General features: G+C 47.9%; 1 protein-coding gene across 2 annotated transcripts in view; it reads left to right on the forward strand.

Annotated features, from left to right (window-relative positions):
- Positions 1-9,748, forward strand: part of LOC144115211 (annexin-B12-like) — a 35,976-nt gene extending 26,228 nt beyond the window's left edge. For both annotated transcript variants that reach the window (XM_077649488.1, XM_077649489.1), the window contains 4 exons: positions 735-924; positions 3,527-3,585; positions 4,295-4,417; positions 9,543-9,748. In XM_077649488.1, coding sequence (XP_077505614.1) covers positions 735-924; positions 3,527-3,585; positions 4,295-4,417; positions 9,543-9,599 — 429 coding nt within the window. In that variant the 3' untranslated portion in view covers positions 9,600-9,748. The remainder of the gene's footprint in view (positions 1-734; positions 925-3,526; positions 3,586-4,294; positions 4,418-9,542) is intronic.
- Positions 9,749-26,399: the final 16,651 nt, after the last annotated feature.

The raw sequence follows: 26,399 nt of genomic DNA on the forward strand, positions 1-26,399 counted from the left end.
TGGAACTTCGGAATGTGTTTGCCTACAAGCAAGAGAATATAAATAGTTCTAGAATACAGACAAAAGTGTGTGAAACGAAAAGTGTACGCTAGTCATGGTGACGAGAAGAGGATTTGTCTAAGCGGGAGTTGGCGTATAGAGGAGCACACGATTGTGGAAGTCCTCGAAGTTCGTGGAGCAAGCATATAATATTACTTCCCATGCAGGCCATGCAAGCTGCTGTGCAGTCATACTCACAACGCCTGGAAGCTGTGATTAATGTAAAATACGAATAACCTGAATGAAAAACAATGTGTTATGTTGCAGGGGCCAGTAAGCAAGTGCTAGCAAAGAACCCTTCAATCTCGATTCGCTAAAAATGGTAAAACGGTGTTGGGACATTTATGACGCACCCCGCAAATGCGTATAAATATGATTTTGGCGCTGTATTTTCTGAAAAGCCTCCCTTCGCCCTTCACTGCTATAGTTTGGCTGTCAAAATTCATTCCTTTGCCCGCGCATTCTTTCTGCACTCAAGGCAATGAAACAACAGATAAGCCTAAATAGTAATCACATACGAGAATGAACTCGGAGCTATGGAATATATTTGGGTGAGATGAGCGGCCAGAGTATGTGCACAAAGCAGCACTTCGGGCGCCATAGGATTCCGCCTAGCTCAAACCTGGGGAAGGAGTTGACCCTGTTTGTGCGCCCGAGACTGTGCAGCTTCGCTTTCTTCCCGCGACTGCCTGCAGGAGCTGCACAAAGCAGGAGTGCAGCGCTGGGGAACGGACGTGTCGGCCTTCAACCGCATCATCGCCACTCAGAGCTACGAGCAGCTGCGGCTGGTTTTCCGTGAATACAACGCAGTCGCCAACCACACTGTGATGGAGGCCATCAAGAGCGAGATGAGCGGCGACCTCAAAAACGGTTTCCTGGCCATCGGTGTGTACTGCTCGCCTGCACGTTCGGCGCCTCATATCTGTCATGTTGACAAAAGGAACCCCGCATTGAACCTCGGTGGATTAAACTTTCCATGGAAGGCGTAATGAAAAAGCTGGAGGCCATGAAAGCCTGCTTTCACTTCCGATGTGCAGTAATTTAGAGTGCGTCCATTCGTGCAAGTTGCTACGCTACGCTTCATTGCAAAATGTTATTTAGCCCACATCTGTAACCCATTTCTGTAGGGGGTGCAAACCCCGTCAAGCCGAATTCATTTGGATTTTTGTCTGTACTCCCGTCATCTTTACATGTATATATGTAAATAAAATTGAATTGAATTGATAAAAATTGAATCTCTGAGGGAGCCGTAGTAATGCGCAGAGAATTGAAAAAACAATCTCGTGGCAAGAGTTCTGCAGAGGCCGCCCCAAAACTCAATATCCGGCAGTACTTAACTGGGAGCTTACAGGCGCGCATGTGACCCGTATGAGCGAGGAATTGCACATACTTCAGTGTTTCGGTGTCAACCACTGGAATTAGAAGTTTGCTTTTCTGCCCACGCATGGCGTGTTAATCTTCAAAATTTTATATTTTGGGTCATCACCCTGTTTGGTTTTGAACAAGATGCCTCCGGGGTCTTGCGCTTCCTGAAGGGGGTTACAGGGTTTTGCTCCGCAAACGCTTTCCGAGCCCTGCGCATTTGTTTGCGTCATGAGCGATGCCACCATAGAGCGAGGCGATTCGCGACTGGCAACTAGGTGCCGGTCGCATTGTCGGAAAACGGCCCTAGCTGGCGGCCTTGGTTGCCTCAAAGTCGGCGAACCTCGCGCTCATACTGTCAGAGCCTTCGGATATGTATCGAGCTGCCTCAGGTCATTTACATCCGTGTTTTGCACTTGTGTATATGTGGTCTGCCGTCCTATACAGATGTCCACACCTTTCTATACAGCGCTCAAGCCACACCTGCCGTTGGTCCCTGGGTTCGAGATAGCTTGTCGCTGCGCGTGCACTGAGCGTACTACGTTACTGTTTCGCACCACAGTTGCCGATTTTTGCTGTGAGACTCGGCCGCCGCCTGGGACACCTTTTTGAGCGACGTCCAGGAGGGGTGGAGCGCCATGCCAGTTGCGCGTATTGTGCGCGACGCAGCATGCAGTGAGCATTAGCGCTTTCGCCCGCCGTTATAGTCAGCACCTCCAGTAGCGAACGGAGCGCAATGCAACCGCGCCTTCTCTCTTGTGACACGATATAGCTGAACACTCCATGCACGCTCAACGACAAACAGAGGAGGCTACGAACAAGCTGCCTTGAGCCGGTAGGCCAACGGCAGATGTCGCTGATGCAGCGTAGGGCACGCCACTCGCGCGCTCTTTGGACAGGTTTCTGGGCGTCTGTCCTTCTACTGCATTTATGTGCCTTACGATCTTTCCGGTGAACAAACGATTAAATGATAGCGGCACTTAACTGGTAGGCATGAGGGGTCCTCTATTGATACTGGTTGCGGTCTCTCAAAATGAACTCCAAAAGGAATTCGTACAGGCCAGGAGTCGCTCCGCCGTGCGTGGGTTCATTTTCTCGCTAACCAAGGGCTTACCCGTCAGCACGATGGCAAGACGGGCGAGTTGGTGATACATATATAAAATATCGCAAAAGACGAGGGCAACAAGGAAAGAAAACAACAGCACCAGCCATAACTCACAACTGAAGGTTTATTCACAGGAAGCAAGGAATATAAAGAGGGCAAACAAACAAGATAGCAAAGCTAACAGACGTGTAGCTACGTGGAGTCGAGGAAACGAACCTCACTGCCATGCAGGCGTACGGACGGGATGCTAACGAACAATCTAGTTTTTTCTTCGTGTAAAAAGCCTCCATAATCTCCCTGGTTAACTGTGTTGTGTGACTGTACAATGCATAAATGTGATGGAATGTAGGGAAGCAAGATTTGCAGTCTCTAACATGATCGACTAGATTAGTCAGGCCAAGCTAGCTGCTATCGCTCTTTTTGACAAGTTGAAGGTTCGGGCTAGTGGGTATGCGTTATGATCCATAGCGCAGCAACAAAACTGGGGAAAAACACAAGCGCTAACGCTCAATTTAGCGCTTGGGTTTGTCCGCTGTTTTGTTGCTGCGCTATGGATTTTAACGCTTTTTTTGGTTCGCCAGTTCTATGTCTTGTGGTTAACTGTTGCTACGGGAACGACTTGTATCTGCCTTTTTGATAAATGCAAGGATGATGAGAGACCTGGGCGGCGGTGATTGAAAGCCAAGGTGTTGTTTATGGCATGCCAAAAAATTTGTTTCGCGCCTACATATTTATAAGCTGGCGCATATGTTTTCTTTCTGTCAGTGAAAAGAACTAATCAATGGTCTTGAACATTCACAGTGGTCCATGATAGTCGAAATAAATTTATTTATCCGGTTAGAACGAAAAAGCAGCTGAGCTTGTTTTCGGCGGGCTTGATTCAGATCTTCATGGGCGCTGATTAAGAATACCATTTGCGAGTGTACTCGGCTGCCCATAGGTTTAAGAAACGCGTGCGGCATGTTTACTTGCAGTTGATACATGGTGACATGTTTAAATCTGGCCCTTTTTTATTTACAGTTAAATGTGTCTACAGTCCTCCCTTTTATTTTGCGGAAACACTGTACCATGCCATGAAGGTGAGTTGTTATAACTTCCTTTACCAACAATTAAAGCTAAGTATTTGAAATGCAAATTAGCATTATGAATATTCGTTTTCTGGCATCATCAGCGCTCGGGCGAAGCGTCAGTCTAGTATTACTTCAGATTTAGCCAAAGCATGGCGAGCAAAGCTTAGCCTTCCTCGACATAATGCCATGCACCTAACGGCTGTCAGCAAGAAATCATAGTTGCGTTGCCCCCACTCTTAGAGCTGCCATTTCCCCCTCCCCCTGAAACTATACTCATGGCATGAATCTAGTGGCGTGCATTTAGATTTGTTCATCAAGCGCAGATGAAGCAAAGAGGTGTTTCCGTCGGTCGGAAATTAGTCGTTTAGTCAGGCCAAGGGCGAACGAGCTCGAGTCCTCGACTCACAGTCGGACTCAGAAGTGTGCAATTACGGCTCTGTCTTGCTACGTTAAACGCGGCCACAACTCAGAACATAATGTACGTTTCCGTTCCAAAATAAAGATATCCTAATAAGAGCACATCATGTTTTTTTTTGCACATGCTATCTGTGCGTTTACCGGACAACAGAAGTGCCAGTGAATCAAAAATATGATAAACGAGGCTATCATGCGGACAATTTTCTTCTGAGACGAGCTCTCGATGGTGTACAGAACCAATGCCGTTAAGTAGCGTTATAGAGAGCATTCGACGCTGGACTCCCTTGTTGATGTATCGCAGGGCCTCGGCACCAACGACAGGGTGCTCAAGCGAGTCGTGGTATCGCGATGCGAGAAGGACCTGGAGCTGATTAAACAGGAGTACCTCGACCAGTACAAGGTGTCTCTTGCCAGCGCCATTCAGGTACGCGACGCAGACTGTTGCGGACGGGGCGATTTTGAGGACAGTAGAGATCAGTAACAGGAAGGGCCAGTAAGTAACGTGGATTTATGCATTTTCAGCCTTTTGATGTCGGCTTGAAATTTCGAAAGAAAGGAATATTTGAGGTTGTGCGGATGCTTAGTCGTTGCGGTGTTGACGTAGAAGTTATGGGGGTTCTTCTTGTAATAATGCTCAAAGCGCTAAAAGCAGTAGTTGCTCTCTAGCACCAGTGTGCCAGCCCTAGCAGTCAGAGCTGTGACCCCCAATCCGCGGTGCGGTAAGTCACAACCACGGCGGGTTCGGACCAGAGGGGACAAACACGAGTATTCTACTCGGATGAGCGTTTATTGGTCCCGAGCAATACAATTAGCAGCAAGCAACAAAGCAACCGACGCAACGATGGAGTGTTCCGCTCGCGTACGGGGGTGAAATGCACAAAAAGGATGGAACGCACATATAATGGTGGGGGGGGGGGGGGGAGGTTCTGCTCACCTCGCGTGGCTCCTCGCTCACGGCCCGCGGCGGTCAGTTCACACACGATGGCCGGGCGATAACGGCAGCGGAATCCGTGGCAGATCAGCGTCCGTGCGTGTGCACCGCTCCCGCCAGACGACCAGCGTGCCCCAGGAGAACCGCGCGACCGCGCCTTCTCCCGGGATGGGGAGAGGAGGTCTTTCCGTGCTAAGAGGGGGGCAGCGTGAGTGCCCTTCCTCGCAAAACCTCCCGAACGGCGCGCGCATAACATCGCGTGATAATTACGCGCGGCTGTTACTATGATACAGGGGATTCGCGTTTATCCCCACATCCCTCCCTCCTTAAAATTGCCCTACGGCCGAGAAGCGACTGCGTTCACAGAGGGGAGTACCAAGTGGGGCCGGCGAAACGCCGTTTAACTGTAAAACCAATTAAGGAAACTTTCAGCTCGCAGCCAGCGGTGCCGTGGTCGAATTCCGTGGACGCCAGGACAGGAAGCCAGTGCAGACGGACGCCATGGACGACGGTGGAGCCAAGAAATGAAGGGGGTCGATGACCGCATGTCCCGCTTCAGGGGGTTAGTCAGCCAGGGCAGCCTTCCCGGGACGCGCGGGAGGAAGGCAGAGTTGGGGGAATTACGCACCGTGTTGCCCCATTGCAGAGCGTACAGCCGGCCTCTACTAAGCTGGTTGAACCGTTCGCTCTTGGCTCGCCTCCTATTCCTCTCCGCGGAGCCGGCAAAGGCGCGTCGACCCATTTTCCCGCCGAGGGCTTGCGAGGCGGGCCCAGCGGGGTAGCAAGCTGCTTTCGTGGGCGAAGCCTCTGCCGCGGGGAACTGGGGACTCCAAGGCGGCTTTGCTGCAGCATTCGCTGTGGAAGACACTGGCGCCGGCTTCTCCGAATTTGCGCTCGCTCGTCCCACGGCCGACCGGAAGCTGTTTATTCTCGGCCTGGCTACTCGGTGGTGACCGCGGGCTCTTGGTTCTGGAATGTGGCCGCCCTCCAAACGGCCTGCCTTCGGATGTTCGAAGCAGCAACGGTCGTCTCAGCGTCCGTAAGATCTCCTCCGGGCTCGATGCCAAGGGTGGCCTGCGGCTGCAATGCTGTCTTTTCTTTCTTGTTATTTTCGCATTTTACATTTTTTTAATTTAAGTTCTAACCCCGCTCGGTCTTTTCCGAAGAGAAAGCGTGTGCTCGCTCTGGAAGCTACAGTGCAAAATATGGAAGGAGTCTTCCGTCCATATTAAGCAGGAGAAATTACTCCGTGCACGTTGGCCACAGTTAGTTCTGCCATGGTCGCAAGTTGTAACGAGGCGCTGGGCTCTGTTGTCGAGCCTTGCCTCTCAGTGCGGCTGCCTGCTGGCGGGGGAGGGTGTTTTCCACCGGCCAATCGTTCCCTCTGTCAAAGTATGGTTTGAGAACACAGACATGCACCGGTCCGCCGGTCGGTCTTCGCGTCACGTCCGCCAGCCTGTATACGAGAGAGGAGAGTTTCTGCCGAACTACATACGGACCCGTTCATTTCGGCGCCAGAGAAGTAGAGAATTTCTTACTGGCTTCGCTCAGGACGTGATTGCGCCTCAACACCCGGTCACCCGGCCTGTAGCGATCATACTGCGCCTTCTGCTGGGCCCAAGCAGTGCTCAGAATCCGGCGGGCTTTGTGTGAAGCCTCCATCATCCTCGCGCGCAGCCCGGTCGCTTGTTCGGCGCGCCGACGAAGCAATCGGGGTGTTGCTGCGAACCCGGAGAGGAAGTTCTACCGGGTTCGTCAGCTGCCTGGCAAGGCTGAGAGCGGCAGGTGTGTACCTAGTCGAGCGGTTCACGGTCGACCTGAGAGCAAACCCAATCTCGGGGGTAGACGGGTGTCCCAGTCGCTGAGCGTCTACGCAAATGCAACAAGCACGTACTTGATATTGCGGGTCACGCGTTCCGTGGGATTCGCCTGGGCATGGTACGTGGTTGTTCTCCAGTGCTTAATGCCAAGGGCCGCACAGGAGTCCACGAAGAGCTTGGCAGTGAAGTACGATGCATTGTCTGTTATCAACTGCCCGGGGTATCCGAATCGTGTGAACACCTGATCAGCTTCCCCATGGTTACGCGTGCCGTCAGCTTTGGAAGTGGGAACAGTTCCACCCATTTGCTGAAATGTTCTGCGACAACGATCAGGAAGTGGTTTCCACTCGGAGTCCTGGGGTAAGGTCCCACGATGTCACGAGCCGCAATTTGCCAAGGACCCTGGCTATTGATCGGCTGCATAAGCCCGGGTGTGCGTCCACCACGCGGCTTGACCGTATGGCACACGTCCCACGAGCGGGCGTAGCGAATCGCATCCCGCTTCATGCCAGGCCAGGTAGCGAGGCGGCACAACTTGAGGTAAGTCTTAGGGCCACTCGCATGCCCAGCGATGCACGTGTCATAAAAGTAGCGTGAAAGTTGTCCTCTCATCGTGCGTGGTATCACCACCTTGAAGGACTCGTGCGTGTCCTTCTCGGAGGGGATATATCTCAGCAGGATGCCATCGGAGTCGAGTAGATAGGAATCCATCGCGCTCACAGCATTACCAGCTGTGTTCGAGCGCCCCGCACTGATAACAATACCAGTGGCCTCCATGTACGCCGCCTGGCTCCCTGAGCCCGTCGAACACTTCTCGACAAAATGGATCCTCCCGCTGTGCCTCCAATAGCTCCTTTCTGCTGAAAACGCTCACCACTGAACTGACGAATTCCAAGCGGTGTGGGCAGTGTTACTTACCACGTCATCAACCGGCGCAAGCGAAAGTGCGTCTGCCACCACGTTGTTTTTACCCCTCCTGTAGCGCACGGTAAAGTCTTAACGAGGAGTAGCGCCATCACGCTATGCGTCCGCTCGGCGCACCTAGGCACCTCAGCCACGTGAGTGCCATGTGACCAGTTTCAATCACGAAGGCGACTCCGTCGACGTAATAGTCGAACTTCCGCAGAGCGGAGATAATCGCGAGACATTCCTTTTCGGTCACGGAATAGTTTCTCTCTCGGTAGTTAATGATCGGCTAGCGGACGCCACCGGTCTCAGGCTACCTTCGTGATCTTGAAGCAGGACTGCTCCTAAGCCCAGGTCACAAGCGTCGTGTGGCCCACAAATTTCCTGTTCAGGTCAAACAGCCTCAGCTCTGTGGTTTCCGCGAGCGCGCAAGTGAGATGGCGTAGTGCCGCCTCTTGCTCGGGTCCCCAATGCCACTTCACACCTTTCATCAACAATGCCGTTAAGGGGCTTGCAGAGCTCCGCAATCTGGGATTCAAAAATAAGTGTCGATAAAAGTTCACCAGCCCCAGAAAGCGTCTCTCTCCGCCTATGTCTGCTGGCGACGGGAACTGCAGTCAATTTGTGGTATACAAGCTGAAATCAAGATGAAATAGCCGTAGGCTGGGCATGTGGTGCGGAAGTGGTCCTTTAAGGTAATGGAGGGGGTTCCAAAGGAAGATGAACTTAGCAGAGGGTAACAGAGGCAGGCAGGTGGGATTATGGAGTAGGCTGGGATGAGGCGGCCGCAACTGGCGGAGGACAGAGTTGAATAGGGGACAGAGATAAGTGGGAGAGGCCTTTTACCTGATGTGTACGTAATTTTCTCGATGACGATGAAACTAATTTGAGCTCAACTTTTACTCAGTGGCTGAAACAGGGGAGAGATCTCGACTTAGAAGGTGCCATTTTGCGTTTCTACCATTACTCTGCTCGTAAAGACAACTTTGCGGCCTCGTATGACGCGCAATACTCCTGACTTCATGTCAGATATGTCGGTCGGCTGAAGGGGTTTTAGAAATCCCCCCCCCCCCCTTAAGATTGCTCAGATTATGCGCGGTTGTATTTCGGCCGCCTTAGAGAGCTGGCGGTTCATATACGAATATCACATTGCCTGTCACTGTACACCTCACGCGATGGAGGAGCGAGGGCAAGAGTGGGAGCTTCCGAAAAGGCCATACCGGAGGGCTATCGAAAAAGTATTGAAAGAAAAAAAGCGTTTATCACGCATGCTTTGCGAGGATAGCCATGAGGGTACTGTGCGGATGTATCGTGCAACTACCTGTCAAGAGGCGTTGACTCGCAGTGAATCTTTGATGAACACCTCCGATTAGCAGGATGCGTTGCTGGTCGAATTGGAGCATTTCGCTTTCAACGAGCCTGATTGCGCTATTTACCCCAAGACAGAGAGGAAGGGAATGGCGTTAAATTTGCAAGCCTTTCCCTGTCCCATCCCATCTATCCCGGGATCGTCTGAATAGCGCCATTTTTCTCGTTTAAATGCATGATTAGTTGTGACGGAATAATAAAGCTACGACAGCAGTAAGTATAGCCTGTGAATAGCCCACGTGGCTGCAGTACTGTTCGTAAGTAACTCGATTGACACTACCTTTTACGGGCGCCATGTGTGACCTGCTGGCGACGCTACGATTGTGAGCACGGATGAGCTGCAAGTAGCGCCTGTCTCGTGTCTTCCTTTCCTGTGTGCTGTGTTTTTTTGGCGGTTCATCTACTCGATTTATAACTGCGTGCGTGCACTGTTGTCGGGACAGAGTAGTTAATGCTGGCAGCTCCCTACACGTGCCTTTCCTCTCCGGCGCAAAATGACGTTTCTCTCTCTCTCTCTCTCGCAGTCGGACACTTCGGGACATTACAGGAAGGCCTTGCTCGCCATCGTACAAGGGAACTGAGCTTCGACGACTCGGGAGGCCAGCAGCTGAGCATACTGCCCGGACGAAACCAGCACACAGGAACACCGCGAAGGCGCTCTGAAGGGAACTGCTCGAAGTTTGGGTGGATGAGGGAAACGTCTTCCCGGTGGTCTCCAGCAATAAAATTGGGGCTGACCATTTTTTTTCACTTCCGCCCGTTCAAGGAAATTAAGCAAGACTTCATTACTTTCCGCTTTCAGCATACGTACTTCGAACGTTCTTTAGTACCATGTTCTTTTAAAGTTGCTGTGCGATTTAATTTGGCCTTGTCTTGAGGTGTAATCGTACTGGGAATAAACAACCAACAAGTGATTATCACTGCAGAACGCCGCTGTTCACGTCGAAGCGCGGAAACAACGGCCACCAAGAAAAGCAAGCGAGCAAGCATCCCCTACGCTCCAGCAGTGAGCGAGGCCTTAGCCAGGGTCTTCAAGGACTACAATGTCCATATCGCCCACGTGATACCAAGAAAGCTGAAGCAAAAACTTGTCAGAGTTAAAGACCGGGTTGAAAGAAACAGATTCCCCGGAGTGGTATTCAAGATCCCCTGCAAGGACTGCAAAGCTGCATACATCGGCGAATCAGGCAATTTTATCAGGCGCTTAAAACTACATCAAAATGACGTTGCCAAAGGCCGCACGAAAGAAAATGCCTTGGCTGAACACTATCAAGTTGCATCCCATGCCATCGATTGGAACAACGCCTTAGTCATCGCGACGGAGAAGTATTGATCGTCCCGTTTACTTCTAGAATCACTTGACATCCAAACGACACCACATGTATTAAACCGACCTAGGGGTAATCTTCCTGAGATCTACGCATGCTCATTACGTCACCTGCACCGTACATAAGTAACCACCTTCGCCCATCCGCTGCCATTGTGAACAAGGGACCCGTACGGGCCCCAAACGTCTTTGTTTTTCCTTTTTTCTTTTTTGGCGAGTGCTCCTATTTTTCTGCTATTATATTCCAAGAGAAAGTAAGCGTAGCAGGGGGCGGCAGAAGGTTAGGAGGGCGGATGAGATTAAGAAGTTTGCAGGCAAAGGGTGGGTGCAGCTGGCAAAGGATACGGTTAATTGGAGAGACATGGGAGAGGCCTTTGCCCTGCAGAGGGTGTAGAAGGGACGACGACGACGACGTGGTGTGACGATGCGCGAGCGCCCCTTTCCCATATACCGCACTTGGATGACACGGTGGTTTGGACAGTACAACTCACTGTGGAGGGTCGTCTTGTCTTCGGCAACGTCGACGTTGTAAACAACACAGCGTTGTAGGTTCGAATCTTCCACTAGGTACACCTGGACCGGCACGAAGATCTTGCTTGTAATCGATATGCACTTGAGCGTTTGCTGATGCTCGACAGCAGCCAACGTCGGGAGCCACACAGCGATGGTATTAGATTTCGTTCTAGACGTGAAGCCCCGAAAACATTTTCTTACAAGTCACTCGTCCAGCTTCGCCTGAAGAATCCTCTTCGGAATGTCTGTCAGGCTTTTGGCTGTCAGAGCTTTAGTGGCCACTTTATACGATACCGATTCCGATGTCGGCACATCCACCCGGTTGGCATACGCTGGGCAGGAACGCTTGCCTTGTGAGCTGCAGTTGGCAGAAGACGAATCATGTGCAGCGTCTCCTGATGGGCGCTTTTGAGAACTGCGGGAAGCCGGCGGCACGGACGGAGGTGCTGAAGACAGGTCCATTGGAGAACTCTCCTCACGCTGCACGATTGAAACCCCATCCAGCAGTGGAGGCTGGGCAGCCATAGCCGAGTTCCGCCCAGAGGACAGATCACTCACGGGCTGAGGTGCATTTGGAGAAGGCGGGATGTGCGCTGCCGCTGATGGACCGGGAGCAGGGACGAAGAGCTGGGACCCAGGCTCACTTGTCAAAAGAGGTGTTGGTGAAGCCGTGGTGACCGACGCCGGCGAAGCCACCTCTGCCAGCGCGTCACCGGTGGCCCTAAGCCTAGCCTCGGAGCCCAGTCCAGCTGCCGCGATGACTGAAGGACTTTTGTTTACTGCCACTCACACGGTGCATGAGCTTCGGGAGCTACCTTAGATGGTGTTAAGTCAATTCTCTTGATATAAGGAACTTATTTACGCGGATGGCGAGAATTTTACTTTAGCGATGTGCAGCCACCTTAGCAGAGACAACCATTGCATATTTACTCCTGATAATTGCACCATGCATGATTACAGACAAGAAATCATGCAGCTAAGCGATGCATTATGTGCACCAGTTTTAACTGAAGCAGGAAATTTCTCGCTGCTGTTAATTTTAGATGACAAAAAGTGGAATGACCCAGAAGGTATCCCAAATTGCTTTATTAAACAATATTCGTAACCTATAAGCAAATATTATTGCCTAATTTAAAACAAATCAATCAGTGAACAATGCCTCCAAGCGGAATGGAAAATTGTACAAATAGTGCCTATCTTCAAGCCAGGAGATACTTCTCTCCGGTCAAATTATAGGCCGATTTCTGTGGCGTGTTCTTGCTGCAGAATTGTAGCACTTATAATTTTAAAATCTATTACGCAGGTTTCGAAGCAAATAACATCCTTCATCCTCACCAACATGGCTTCAGAAGAGGTCTGTCTATTGTCACCCAACTTGTTGAGATTCTACATGATTTTTCTAAAGCAAATAATGACCAAACACAACCACACGTAATTTATCTGAACTTTTAAAATAATTTGATCGCGTCTGCCAAGCAAATTTGCTACTGAAACTCGGATAAATTTTAGGGGATGGGCCCGTTGTGCAATGGATGAGCTATTATTTATCTCACCACCGCCAGTTTGTTCAGTTCGGCACCCATACTTTTTAAAAAGTGCCAGTCCTCTCAGGTGTACCACGGGGCTCCGTTTTAGAGCATATCTTGTTCCTCTTGTTTATAAACGACATAACTAGTCAGGTCGATTCCAAGATTAGATTATTTGCAGACGACTGCGTCCTGTATAGACATGATCTGAACCGACAAGACCAAATTGTTCTCAACAAGGATTTTGATTTGATAGCGCAATCGTGCACGAATTGGCAATTGGCCATAAACATTAACAAAACAGTATGAATGTCTATAACAAAAAAGAAATCCAAGATCTTTTTTGTACGGATGTGACAGTACGATCTTCAAGACAGTCACCGAGAACATGTACTTGGGCTACGTACGTAAGTACATAAGAACGTGAAGTGGACTATGGACAGCCGTTTCATTAGCAACCACTGCGACTACGTTAGCGCAACGGTTCTTCACTCCTTCTTTTAACTATCAATCCCGTGCATGCCTCCCCCTCCCCCTTAATTTTTTCAACTTATGCCTCATGGCACACTTCTCGAATAAAAAAAAAAGTACTTGGGCTTCGTGGTCTCATCAGGCCTTGGAAAGTCATCTGAGGTCGACTATGTGGCAAACATAGCGACGCTGAAATTAATGTATCTGAAACGGGCCTTGTGGTGCTCTACGAGGGAAGTCAAACTTTTGGCTTATGTGATGCGCATTCGCCCGATCTTGGAATATGCGAACGTAGCATGGTTTCCGTTTGTCCAAAATCAAATATCTACGCTGGAAGAGGTCCTGCGGAAGGCCACGCGTTTTATCTGCAACAATATCGGCGCACGGACTCATCGATAGAGATGCTGACCGAGATTGGGCTTCATACACTAACCAGCCGTGCGATGCTATAACGTCTGAAATTTTTGTACCTTATCTTGCATAGCAACAATAAAGTAAATCTTGATATCTACATTTGTTTCAATACTTCCTGAGAAACCCACCATAAGCATCAATCCACAATCCAAGAATATTTTTGTGCCAATAATGCATTCAGTTTTTCGTTTTTCCCACAAGCTGTGCGTGATTGGAACTCTTTAGATCAGAGTGTGGTCTTGCAGTCTACCATTGAAAAATTTATTGAACTTGCTGGCAATTCTGTACTGTCAACAACGAGGAAGTGATGACATCACTAATGCTTCTTTTGTTTACTTCATAGGTATAAATGTAAACCTGTGATAATGTTAGCGCGTGAATGACGGTATCTTTAGTGTTTTTTTCTGATGTGCTTGCCTCTTTTTTGATGTAGTGGTCTTCGCATACTCTTGTGTACAAATGTGCGTATGGCTGTATGAGCAAAAGTATAGGGGTCCTTGATCCACTCCTGTAAAAATTACAAGAGAATTGACAGCATCTCAAAACACATAAATAAAAATAGATATTCCAGTTTGCCCTTCAGACAACCTTGCTATGTTCATGATAGCATTGACGATATGGTTTAAGGAGCTTAACGAGGAATTAGATTGGCTGGTTGACAGGTGCAGCACTTGTTCAGTTTTCAGGGCAGTGCGCAAGCCTTGAGTTAACGCGTTCTGGTTGCTCTTGGCAATTCCCATCACTGCCCACAGCGATAAGGTGAAGAGCAGCGCCACATGCTCATATCCGATGAGGCTGGATACTCGCTGTGTATGCTGGTATCCTTTGGAATGCCGTGCACGTGGAGGTGTCAACTTTTTCAGCTATACTGGCTTTGAGAGTGCTGACGCTCTTCGTCGACGCGCAAATAAGCATACGCGTGGCGCGACTGAAAATTCCCCTTAAACAACCGAGCAAGCCTTCTGGCACCACAGTGGCTTCGTCGTCACTTATGCTCACGAAACCTTTGGCGAGGACAGATCAGGGGCTTGGAAAAGCCGACTTTCAGGGTGACCAGGTGCTTCTCAGGATTGGATGTTTTGCGAAGGCCTGAAATTATTGCGTATAATATCTGAAGAAAATTTACTTTGTAGCTTACCGGTTTTACACGGTTTCACGCTGTGAAATTCGACACATCTGTAGGCATGACACGCAGATATACTATATTTGAGTTAATTAGCAAGGCCAGTTCGAATCAGCGTTTGCTACTTGGGCTGAAGTGTTTGTTCGCTGAGGATCACTGTAGTGGTTGTGAAGTTCGACTGCTTTACGAGGCGGTTTTTACTACTGTGGGCCCAATCGCATTCAGCCCAGTTGCTGATCAGTTTTCTCGCCGAAATTTTTGCTGGGCCTATTTGTTCTTCTCTCCTAGCATCAAATTATTACTTCTGGTAACGAACGGTACTGCCTTCCTCTACTGCGCCGTCTTAGCACGGAAACCATATAGTTTTGGCACAGTGAGAACCATCAGTACTTGTGGCGCATCAAAAAATACGCATCTTACGCTCTGTTTCTTTCACATGTTGTTCATGTGGAAGAGAACCAGCCCTTCACTAGTTGCTGACACATTATTCCGGTTACGAAGTGCATTTGTGCCCCAGGCTGACAAAACTTTCGTTATTTTACGTTTTCAAAGTTGTTGTTTGGAAGCAGAACTACGCAGCAAATGATAAAAACACTATCGACTTTTTCAGTTTTGGAGGAATTAAATGCTGCTCAAAGCGAGAGAAAGGGCAGTGCTTGCTGCTATGGCCTTGAGAGACTCACACCTCTATATACCTATAATAATCTTAGTCACTTTGGGAAGTTTAACCCTCTAAACCAACCAAATGTGAGCGCCGTTTCTGTGAGAAATGGCTGGTTCTTCCCAGCAAACTTATCCTAACTATGGCTAAGCCAGGCTCATCAGATGGTCTCCTCACAGACCGGTTTCATTGTGTATCATTTACTGCTTCGGGCTCCCTGGTACGCTTGGGGAACCGCTATCGGCAGAAATAGAGAAACGTAGGATAGATCTGCCCTGTCCCATGCGCACTGCCTTTTAACACACCCCGCCTGCAGTTTTCATCATGATTACTGATGCTTCCCATGCGTTATCGCCCCGAAACTGTACAACGCTGCGGGTACTGGTTTCCTTTGTGGCTCTCTCCGGTCCTCGCAGGCAACAACTACCAGAGCAGGGGCTAACCTTCAGGAAACAGTTGCCCTTAAGGCAGAGGCTACCCTTCAGGCAACAACTACAATACAGCAAAATGCGGCGCTGCCCCCTCTGCTTCAGCCTGCTATCAACTTCACAGAGCTACCCACAGCGCTACCCGCAATGAGGAACCTACCAAGTGCAGATACGCTATCCCCCGGTGCGCTAGTCAGAGCACAGCCTTCCCGGGCAGATCACCTTTGCGCCGAAAAGGACGCCCCGAAGTGTGTGGCCTGCCTGTGGGCTCGTGATGCTCGAAAATTAGAATTTCCAGGAATACAAGAGCGTGCATTTCGTTTTCACAGACGGCAGCACCGCCTTCTCTGCATGAAGAAAACACATCGCAGGCGGTACCGCTACAGGGTGCGGCTGACATTTCGCTGCGTTTAATTGATTGTGGAGTGGGCATGAGGGTAGTAAAGGCACATGATTGTCTCACTGTACCCACTCGAACCATGCCCCGAGGAAACAGATGAAAGGAGGGGCAGAGAGAGTCCACTAAGTGCAGGTATACTGGATTTAGACCGTTTGGTGTTTGACTCCACTAATCGAATACCAGGCGAGCATTTTTGAGACATGAATGCCTTTGACGTCTACATTTTCACTTATTCCCATGTCCGCTATTCCGCGCCCGTCCATCCGACTACATCAATAACCTGGTCATAGCCGGGCCCCTCACCTGGATAACATTAAAGCCAATCTGGATAACAATTCAGGTGCACGTGACTAGTGCACTGATGTTTTCGAAAGAAAACAGTGTATACATGTCCACATGTAGCGCGCACAGACACGTGGTCGCGTAGGTTGGACGACAGGTTGTCCGTGTTATCCACGTTGGCCAGGAAAAAGAGGAAGACTGCCTTTGTAGAATACACTGGCTTAAATGCGATTTCCAGAAAGCAGCCCAGGAAAGTCGAAGTGACCTTTCACGACCGCGGTGTTCATGTCCGTGCACAGTGGCAGAGGAATTAAACCATGAATTTAAAAGGCGCCCGTTTTTTGTGCGCTGTAAGTGCACGCTAAATGACGTCTGGTGGTCGAAATAAATACCGAGCCCTCCGCAGTATACGACATTCCTTTATACTCCGCGTGTAGCTTCGAGACGTTAAACCTAGCTTACTGTACTGTGTATGTTACCCGATTGTACGATGAGCCAAGAGGGTGAAATACACGATGAAGAAGATATCATCGACAAATGCCCTGAATTTTATGACAGCCCCAGTAATGAGGAGGACAGATTGTCAACGTATTTGCGAAGAATTAAATAGATTACTGCGGTAGCATACCTCAATTTCAGCGCCGACATGATAGCAGGACTCTGCATTTAACCTCTCGAAATGCTAGCACCGCTGCTGTTCCTTTGGATCCAATATACTCGCGTGTTGTGGTAGTTATCCTGAGGCGTGCAGTGCATTTCACATTATGCTTCAAACCCCACCAAAGTTCGAAGGCGCTGCTCTGAAAGATGTGCGGGTATTGCGTGAGGCATCATATTCTTGGGTATTTCTTGGCCAGCTATGCTCATATGACCTGCGTTCTTTGTGTGATCAGCGGAGAGCCTCGCCCGACTGCTCCCGGTGCTCTGCGGCAGAGCGGTTTGCTGCCATCTGTAAGCACATTGCCAGCACATGGCAAGGAGGTGTGGCGGCCAAGCAAATTGCTTTGAAAAGTGAGGATCATTTCAGTCTTGCCGGTGGATTCCGATTCCTTTATCAAGTTTGAGCAGGCATCCCCTAACAAAGTAGCAGTTCTTCACATGTACATTACAGTATCCCTCTTTCTGTATATTCTGTTTATTCTCGCCTTATGCCCAAATAAGGGAGGTACGCAGACAGCTTCTATAAGCGCGAACAGATTAGCAGATATCATGCTGGCCTTCACTGCAAAGCAAGCTTCGAGCCTTGGAAAAAAAAAACATGGTACGGACCTATCAGTAAATTTTGCGCATGACATGATTGTGGAGGTTCTTTATAATTTAGGAATTTATTTTCACATAGTACAGTACAGTAGAGGCAAAAGGGGACAATGGGCAAAGAGCAGCAAAAGGCAGCCTGATGTAGCGCCTAAATCCCACGTACACAAGAACAGCAGCATTTAGCATTCTTCGTCGTACACCGTAGCCTTATTTCGAGTTCTCCGCGTCTAGTACCCATAAACCCATTTTACAGTTTGGTAATGTCTATTTGCCCGTTAGCAACCACAGTGTTTTTCTGAATTAAATTTCTTATCTAGAACATATGAGGTGAAGTTTTGCCGAGAACTATCTATTTGCGATGCCGTTAATTGCTAGTTAAGTTACGTAAATGGGCGTCAACGTGGTAAAGTAGACATGTGGGCATTGAGGTGTGTAATAGTGAAGGGTTGCGGATCAATCTCGAAGCACAACCGAGTCCAGGATAGAACCCATCAACTCGCTATGAGTAGCACAACGCAGCGGCCATTTAGCAAACACGATAAGCGTGCAATCGGTATTCGCCTCTGTGTGCAGTATTCTTGAAATCTAACATCTGCTTCGCCAATTCGTGCGGAGGCACAGGCCAACTGCGCCAAAAAGATGTGCGCAGATCTTCAGGAGAGGCATCTTATGCCGAAAACTACGAAACATTTTGGATCTAGCGCATTCGCTACAACCTTCTACAAATTTCAATTCGCTTTTTCAAAAGGACAAGACGCTACTTTCACTGAAAACGGTGGTTTTATGAGCTAGAAAAGGTGAAAAAGTGAAATGCAGGTATCACCACCATCGGCCGATATCTCTAGAATGAGCGCGGTGACGTCCCCAGAAGCAGCTGGTGATCCCTGAGGGTAGGTTAGTGCGCTATTCACTTTCAAACGACGACCACGAAGTCATGTTTGGTCTTGACACGTCACCAGCTTGAATCCATTGGCCGAAAAATTTTAAATTCGATCTCTCAGCATCAAATGCGCCGTTTGCTGCCGAACAACTATCAACATATCTATAGAAAGGGCAACAGAATCTATTTTTTTTCTAAAAAAAGAAATGTGATACATGGTCGTCTCCCTTTTATAGGAGGATACTTCGTACTTGAAATGTGGTTAATCTGCAGAAGCTCAAAGTTTGCGCAGAAATTTGTTTAGCATAAATTTATCGTATTCCCGGGTACACCGTGGCAGCGCCTTGAAATATATTTACCACAACCTACGCTCAACGAAATATTTATTTTCTCACACGTGGTGGCTGATTCAGTTATCGATAAGTCTGCGAATTTTTCTGTATTTACAGCTTCTCTAGTTAAACTTTCATACCTGATAGGCTTACCGTAGTATGTTTCTGAACATGCAGATAAAATCAGTAGTGCTGGTGTGGACTCGCGTAAAGTCAAGGATATACCACATTACGGGCATGTTGCTGACCTTTCGAAACCCGAATTATTTGTTGCGTTATTCCAACAACGGTAAAAGCCTTGGAAAAAATGTAGCTAAATGGCCGTTGTTTTACACCAACTGAAATGAATAAATAAATAATCTATATAGCATTTAGCCCATCCACAAGAATCATGAGCGCTATGACGGCTATCAATCAGACAATTGCCGCCCGTGAATGACAGAAGGGTAGTACAGATGGAAAAGGACGGAGGAAGACATACACACGCCATCGTGCGCAGTCTAAGGTTTAGTCGGCCCCACATTGAAAGATGCGAGCCCACAACTGAACAACGCACTTCTGTTCTCTCGAGAAAAAAATAGAAGAATGAAAAGAAAACTAAAGACTCGAACAACATACATATATGGTGTCGAATAGATTGCGCGAGCCGGGAGCGCGGTCCCTGTCAAGCGAACAGCCTCATTGGTTTTTTTGATACCGCTGACAGCTTCGCCTTGAGTGAAGCAAATAAAAAAGGATTGATTGATGGTTTGATTTATTTATTGATTAAATGATCGATCTATTGATATTAAGATAGTCTGCCTTTTTTCAACCTAGGCTTAACGTTGTATTCGAAAATCATTTTCTTGCATTGCTTAACATGCCTGTTTTGCTAGAAAACTTCACCATATTTTAGATCGCGCACCAGAAGCTCACTGCATTTTTCTTCTTTTCTCTAAAGCATTAGGCAAGGTATGCCTTCGTTTAATATTTTTAAAGCTAAGTCAACTGTATATTTGCTACAATTGTCTGAATTGAATGGAATACTTTCTTCTTAAACGATCATGGTTCGTTTTCTCTAACAAGTATATCTCACTTTTATGTGAGGTTTACCTGAGTGCACTTCAAGTATCAGTGGTTGGGCCCCTTTTGTTTTTTATTTACGTTAACGACCTCCCTTTCATTGTGCCATCTAGTATTCACCTGTTTGCTGAAGGCTTAATTGTTTTTCGTGAAATTAAATCAGTTGGTGACGAAAACTTTATTCAACGTGATCTCTCTACCATTTCTCTTTGGTGTAAAGAATGGCTAGCGGAACTCAGCACTAATAAGTGTAGAATTTTGCGAGTATAAAGACGCGCTACCTAAATAACGTTTCCTTAGAAGCGGTCAATACATACAAATACATGGGTGTCCTCACTTGTATGAGGCATATTGAGTACATCACTAACAGTGCTAACCGCATTGTGGGCTACGTGCGCAGTAACTTTTCTAATGCCCATATTCCTCGAAATTTTTACTTTATAAAACACTTATACGTTCTAAACTGGAATACGCCGCCGCCATATGGGATCCCCAATATGATATCCTCATTACCTAGCAGGGGCCGGATATTAATAAAGCTGCTCGTTTTATCTGGTCCAACCTTAACAAATCGGTAGTATAACAAGTACGAAAGCTACCCTTTCTTTACCCCTCTTAGCACCCCGCCGGAAGCTAACTTGTCTGAGAATTTTTCATAGTCCCATTCTAGGTGACGCCCTTATTTCCTCTCCCTGATGCGTGTCACACAACATTGATCGTCACAAAGTTGGAATTAAAACATGTAACTACATATCTACATTGCAGTCTCTCTTGCGTCGTGCACCATGCGAATGGAACTGCCTTCCCGCAGAAACTCCATACATCGGTGATAACCAGTATTTTCGAACTACACTATCGAATTCAGTTGTGCACCAGGAGAATGAAAAGTATTTTGTTTTGCAACATTCATTGAATGTGTTTATGTATTTCGTTATTTGTAACTGCTGCCCTCTTTAATGCCTTTGCCCCTGAGGGCTCAATAAATAAAATAAAGCCGGAGTGCACTGCGCTCGGCTTGACCTGCAGATAGCGCACGCTCTAAATGCGTCCGAAACAACAAAAAAGAAAAAAAACGTGGCAGGTTGACACAAAGGATCTCGAGAGCAAAAAGTTCCCACACGGGCAGCGCGTCACTGCCCCAGATCGCACGCTTCGGCGCGACTCCTGTTGGTATCTTATAGGCGAATCATGGGCTCTGAGCCGAAGCTCTGAGAAGAAGCGAGTTGCTTGCTCCCATAAGCATCTACCAAGCTTCAAGAACGAGGTGAGCTGTCCATAATTGTTTGCGCAGAAATTTTCAGTAATCACTTCCTGAATTCGGTCTTGAAAGATGAGGAAAATGTGCTTTGCGGTGTTCGCGTCACAAAATAGCTTGCGGTGAAACAGACTACTTTAATCGATAGCTAATGCTTTCACGCAAGCGTCATGTGTCCACGTACGAGAACGTGCGCTAGTACTGTGAGATCTGTACGAAGATTTGGCCATGTGCGATAAAGGGGATCGCGAAAAGCCCCGTGAAAGCCTTGTTTACCGAAAGCAACTTTAACATCATCAGTGTTCACGGCAGTGTATTGAGTGTACTTTTGAGTCACAAACCGAACGAAAAAAATTGGCAGTGGCTAAGCTCGGCTATGACAAGATATACTTAGCGAGAGGTACGTCTACGCTCCATGGCTGAGATTCTTGTGGTCAATGTATGTTCAGCAAAGAGAGCCAGTGGGCTCCATCTCGACGGTTATCGGACATCTATTGTGCTCGACAGTCCGGAATCTCCGTTTGGCAAGCCGCTCCTGTCTGTTTGCGCATGTCCTCTGCTCTTTTCGCGGTCTTACGCTCATTCTCTCTTTGTTGAGTAGCCAAGCGCCAGGCGACAACCTCAGGATCTGATGAGTTAATCTACTCTTGTCTATACAGCCATTAAGCAGCGGCTGGACTCTCCTTCTGTGCATCAATATGAAACGTTGTGATACAGCCACCCATTAAATGTCGGCCTTTTATACACAATGCTGCGCATGCGACGCGCGGTTCTTGTGGTAGAGCGTCGTGCGGTTAGGCGACGAAGAAGCACGCGCCTCACCTGTGGGGTCTCTCTGGTTACCATGGTATCGGCGCATGCGCAAACTGTTAATCTGCGTGACGGCACGAACTGCTCCGACGGTGGAGCGGGCGCGCGGCCGTGGCGATGGCGAAGCGCACGCCGCACCTGATGCTGCTCACCGGTAGCCGTGGTGACGGCGCATGCGCAGAACTGCCCTCTCCGGACCACAGTGAAATGCTGGACTGGCAGCCAAGTGTAGCCGTCGCTACAAATGTCAGGACAGGCTCTCAAGGAAGCCACTGGTTGACTAGTTCGCCGTCTTTGTTAGTCGTATAGGAAACCAGAACACAATTATGTTGTTGTGGTCAGGACCGAAAGTCGAAATTGTGCGGGCATCGTACTGCGCCTTTTTTTTTGCTGTTTCGACGAGGAATTATTGGCACATACTGGATTATTTTTCGTATCTTCATATACCTTTGCGGCACAGCGCTCATGCTTGTGGACGCGAGTTTTTAGAATTTTAAGTGAGTTAGCTCTTACTACTTGCATTTGCTCCTTTCGCGTCCATTTCTACGTTCATTCCCAGATTTCAAGATGGCGGCTAATACACGTGATCATAGCCGTAACAACACATGTCCGCAAAATCTGACACCCCATCTACGTGACCGCGCGCGCAGTCATCGGGCCAGCACGGCGGCCGGATTACATAAGTGCCATCTGAGCGGGCGCCCAGGCTGGTGCCACTTGGGGTCGCCATTGGTGACAAAATTGGGGCCCACCCGCTTGGCGCAGAGAGTTCGGAAAGGTAGAAACGATTCGGGCACACAAAGTTGTTAGTCGGGTTAAAGGGAGTGTGAGCGATTCGTACCGACGACCTTTTTTCCTCGAAATCATATTGGGAGCGACCTTCAGAGGGCCGTGGCGGGCGAACTATTGGTCGCAGCGGGATGGCAGTGGTACCAAACGAATTGTCGCTTCGTGATATACACGTTGGTGTTCTGAATTGTCGAAAGCATAGGGGAAAGCAACGCAGCTGACGCTCTTAATTTGATATCGCATTCGCGTATCATTCGTTTAATTTAATTTCATGTCGTCCAGAGCCGTCTTCACGCAGTCAGTGATGCCTACTTTATTAGAGATCGCTGCTGGAAAAAATTTTGGACCACTTTGTGCCTAGAAAAAAGGATCGCTTTTCAATATCAACAAATCAAGATGGACGTCACGAAGTTCTACGGTACACCACTCAAGTCCTGTCTCGCGCTGTAACGTTTTCTTTCATACTGTTGAAAGTTTTACTGAAAGATATCTGATTTCGCTGCGAAAGCAGCTTAGGATGGTAAAGAAGATAATTAATTGGGCATAAGTGTTTTTTCCAAGAATATAGGGTACGATTCCATGAGCGTGAAAGAGTGCGCCATGCGTGAATTCTTAAAATTTTTCAACCATTCGTGTTATTTTTGGAAAATTGGGGGTTCCAAATATACGCACAATAATTTTCAGATTTTTCTTTATAGTGGAGCATAAAGCGTACCTGAAAAATGCACGTGCGAGTGAACCTTTGACAACATGTGCTTCAAATCGACTCCGTCTAGAGAAGGCCGCGCAGTTTGCTTGGAAAGCTTCTTTTCTTTAACCTGCGCTCACGCATGTGGTTACTGACGCAATATTCGCCTTGAGCTACAGAAGGCTTCTGAAGTGACAAAAGTTGCGTGTTTCAAACACCGAGGAAGGTGCGCTTTTTCCACGCGGCCTAGTGCTTCTTCGGGAGTAGTAAAGTGAATCTCAACTAGCGCTTCTTTTCATGGTGTCTTTCTTTTTTGTGGTTGCAGTGGTCGCATGTGAGATTAATACACCGAAGTTGCACATGGGTCGTGAGAACGGCCGCAATGGAGGGCTCCTGAATATATTCAAGCACCTATGATTCTTTTATGTGTTTGGCCGCCGCGGTGGCTCAGTGGTTATGACGCTCGGCTGCTGACCCGAAGGACGCGGGTTCTGTCCTGGCCGCGGTGGATGCATTTCGATGGAGGCGAATCTAGAGGCCCGTGTACTGTGCGATGTCAGTGCACACTAAAGAACTCCACGTGATAAAATTTCCGGAGCCCTTCACTACGGCGTTTATCATAGCCTGATTCGCTTTGGGACGTTAACACCCGTAAACCATAAACCAATATTTATTTATTTTTTTATTTGTCACATACTGCCGACCAAATACGGTCCAAGGAGGAAAGGCACAGTACAAAACAATAGAGTACAAAACTTCGATCTTGAAAAAAAAAACATAGTTGACGATTAAACCAGTACTAAATAGGACGACCAACACCTAAGGAACGGTAAATAGACCCAGGATGAAAGAATCACAACAAAGCGCGTCATAGTCAGCGCCACTCGACGGTTGAAATTAATCATTCAAGGCAAGCAACAGAGAATCATGAGACAGTGCGTTTCAATCAGTAAACGTATTAGGAAGAAATGAATACTTATAGGTATTCGTGCGGGCAAAAATGGGTTCTATGTAGTGTTTATGCTTATGACGAGATTTCTTAGAAAACTTTTCAGTTAAGAAATCCGGGAGGTCTATGCCTTTCTTTGAAAAATACAAACTACCAAGAAATATAATTCGAGCCGTTTTTCTTCGTTCTCTTAAGCATTCAAGCTTTGCTTCATGCAAGATAGCAGATGGTGAGTCCCGGCGTTTGTAGCGGTTGTATACGAGACGCGCGGCTAGCCTCGGAATTTTTTCAATTTTTTCTATATCTACCGTCGTGTGAGGGTCCCGCACAATACTAGCGTACTCCAACGTGAGACTTTCTAGCGCTTTGTGCACCTTTCTTCTCAGTCCACTTGACAATCTTCATAATTTGTGTTTCGAGAAGGCTAATTTTTTACGCGCTGAAGAGCATATGTTATCGATGTGCGCCGTCCGTTTAAGCCTCTTTGTAATTGTGACGCCTAAATACTTACATTCCACTACTTGTTTAATCCTTTTGCCGCCCATGTTATGCGAAAAGTCCGGTTTTTTTCTTTTATTAGTGACGCACATATGCATAGACTTTTCAATGTTAATCATCATATCCCATTTATCACACCATTGTGCTAGTAATGGTATATTTGCGTTCAGCTCGAGTTGATCCGTAAAAGAATTTATGGTTTTAAAAATGACACAGCCGTCTGCAAACAGTGTAACTGATGCAGTTGGCCTGACAGAGTCGACCAAATCATTGATGTAAATACTAGATAAAACTGGTCATATTACAGATCCTTGGGGCACTCCCGAGCCGACATCTAAATTTTCAGAACAAGAGCCGTCTATGTCTACATATTGTTTTCTGTTAGTCAAGTACGATATAACCCAATTGATTATTTTGGAAGGTATACCAATTGTTTTCATCTTCAGGATAAATTTATTGTGAGGCACCCTTTCAAATTCCTTGGAGAATTCCAAAAATATTATGTCCACCTGGCCATTCATATCTAGAATTTTAGTGATTTCGTCGATGGTCGCTATTAATTGCGTGTTGGTGGAAAAGCCGTGTCTGAACCCATGCTGCGCTTTATTTATGATCTTGTTTGCTGCTAAGAAAGTATTGAGATATTTCACAAGAATATGCTCCAGCACCTTACAAGAAATACAAATGCAGTGACGTCACGCAGGCATGTTTGCATTTCGCCGCCATCGAAACGCGGCCTCCGCGACAGGTATGCAAACCCGCTACCTTGGGCTCAACAGCCGAACGCTGAAGCCACTGAGACAAAATGGCGGCTTCTTTCTTTTCTGTATAACCAGGCAGGTAACCAGGGTGCCGCAGGTGAGCCCGGCCCCCCAACCTCAAATCAAGCTCCCCCAACACCTTTGCTAACCTCCTGTCGAGGTTCTGTTGGGCATGCGCTGCTCAGCGCCCCTACCCCTCGAATAAAATAGCATACCTTGAGATAAAATACTGGCTGTCGAGGCATAGCATATCGCTCATAAACAGTGCTCATAATCATCTACGATATGTGCTCAGGGGTGTTTGATGTAACGATAAATGACAGGTAAAGGCTTTATAAAAGGGAATCCGATGGCGCGTGTCGCTTGGTGAAGCTAGTGCAATCTAGGGACGTGAGTATAGTTAGCGGCTATGGCTCGCGTTCTCGTATGATCTGCAGCGGCGACTGCAGAAAGCGCCGTGCTGCTGGAGTAATCACAGGCGCTTGAAACTGCCTGAGCACACGCGCTACTGATAAATAGTCGCATTTCATTCGGGTGCGAATTTTTGGTTGCCTGTGATGCACAAACGAAAAGAGTAGCAACACTGTTAATCAAGCGCAAAATGCAGGGTACCATTTTTATCAAAGGAACCACATACAACCAGCTGCCAGAATGGTCATGAAACATTCTCAACCTCCATTATTGGCTCAAACGACACAGGAGCGCACGACCAGGTATCAACCTAGGAGGCGATTCGGTAACCAGGGGTAGCTGGTAATTAAACGTGTGCAACAAAGCGCGGCAAGGGGCTGGGTTGTGCCAACTTCCCGACAGTTTCCGGTGACTGTACCATAAACGGCATGCTAACTCACGTTCCCTTTCATAAACCGTTATTTTTTTACTTCACCAAGATTTTAAAAAAGGCGAAAGCGGGTAAAGTTGCCATCCTCTCAGAGCCGCCGCCGTGGTGCTGCCG

The sequence above is a fragment of the Amblyomma americanum genome, chromosome 1 (assembly GCF_052857255.1).
Source record: "Amblyomma americanum isolate KBUSLIRL-KWMA chromosome 1, ASM5285725v1, whole genome shotgun sequence".
NCBI lineage: Eukaryota > Metazoa > Arthropoda > Arachnida > Ixodida > Ixodidae > Amblyomma > Amblyomma americanum.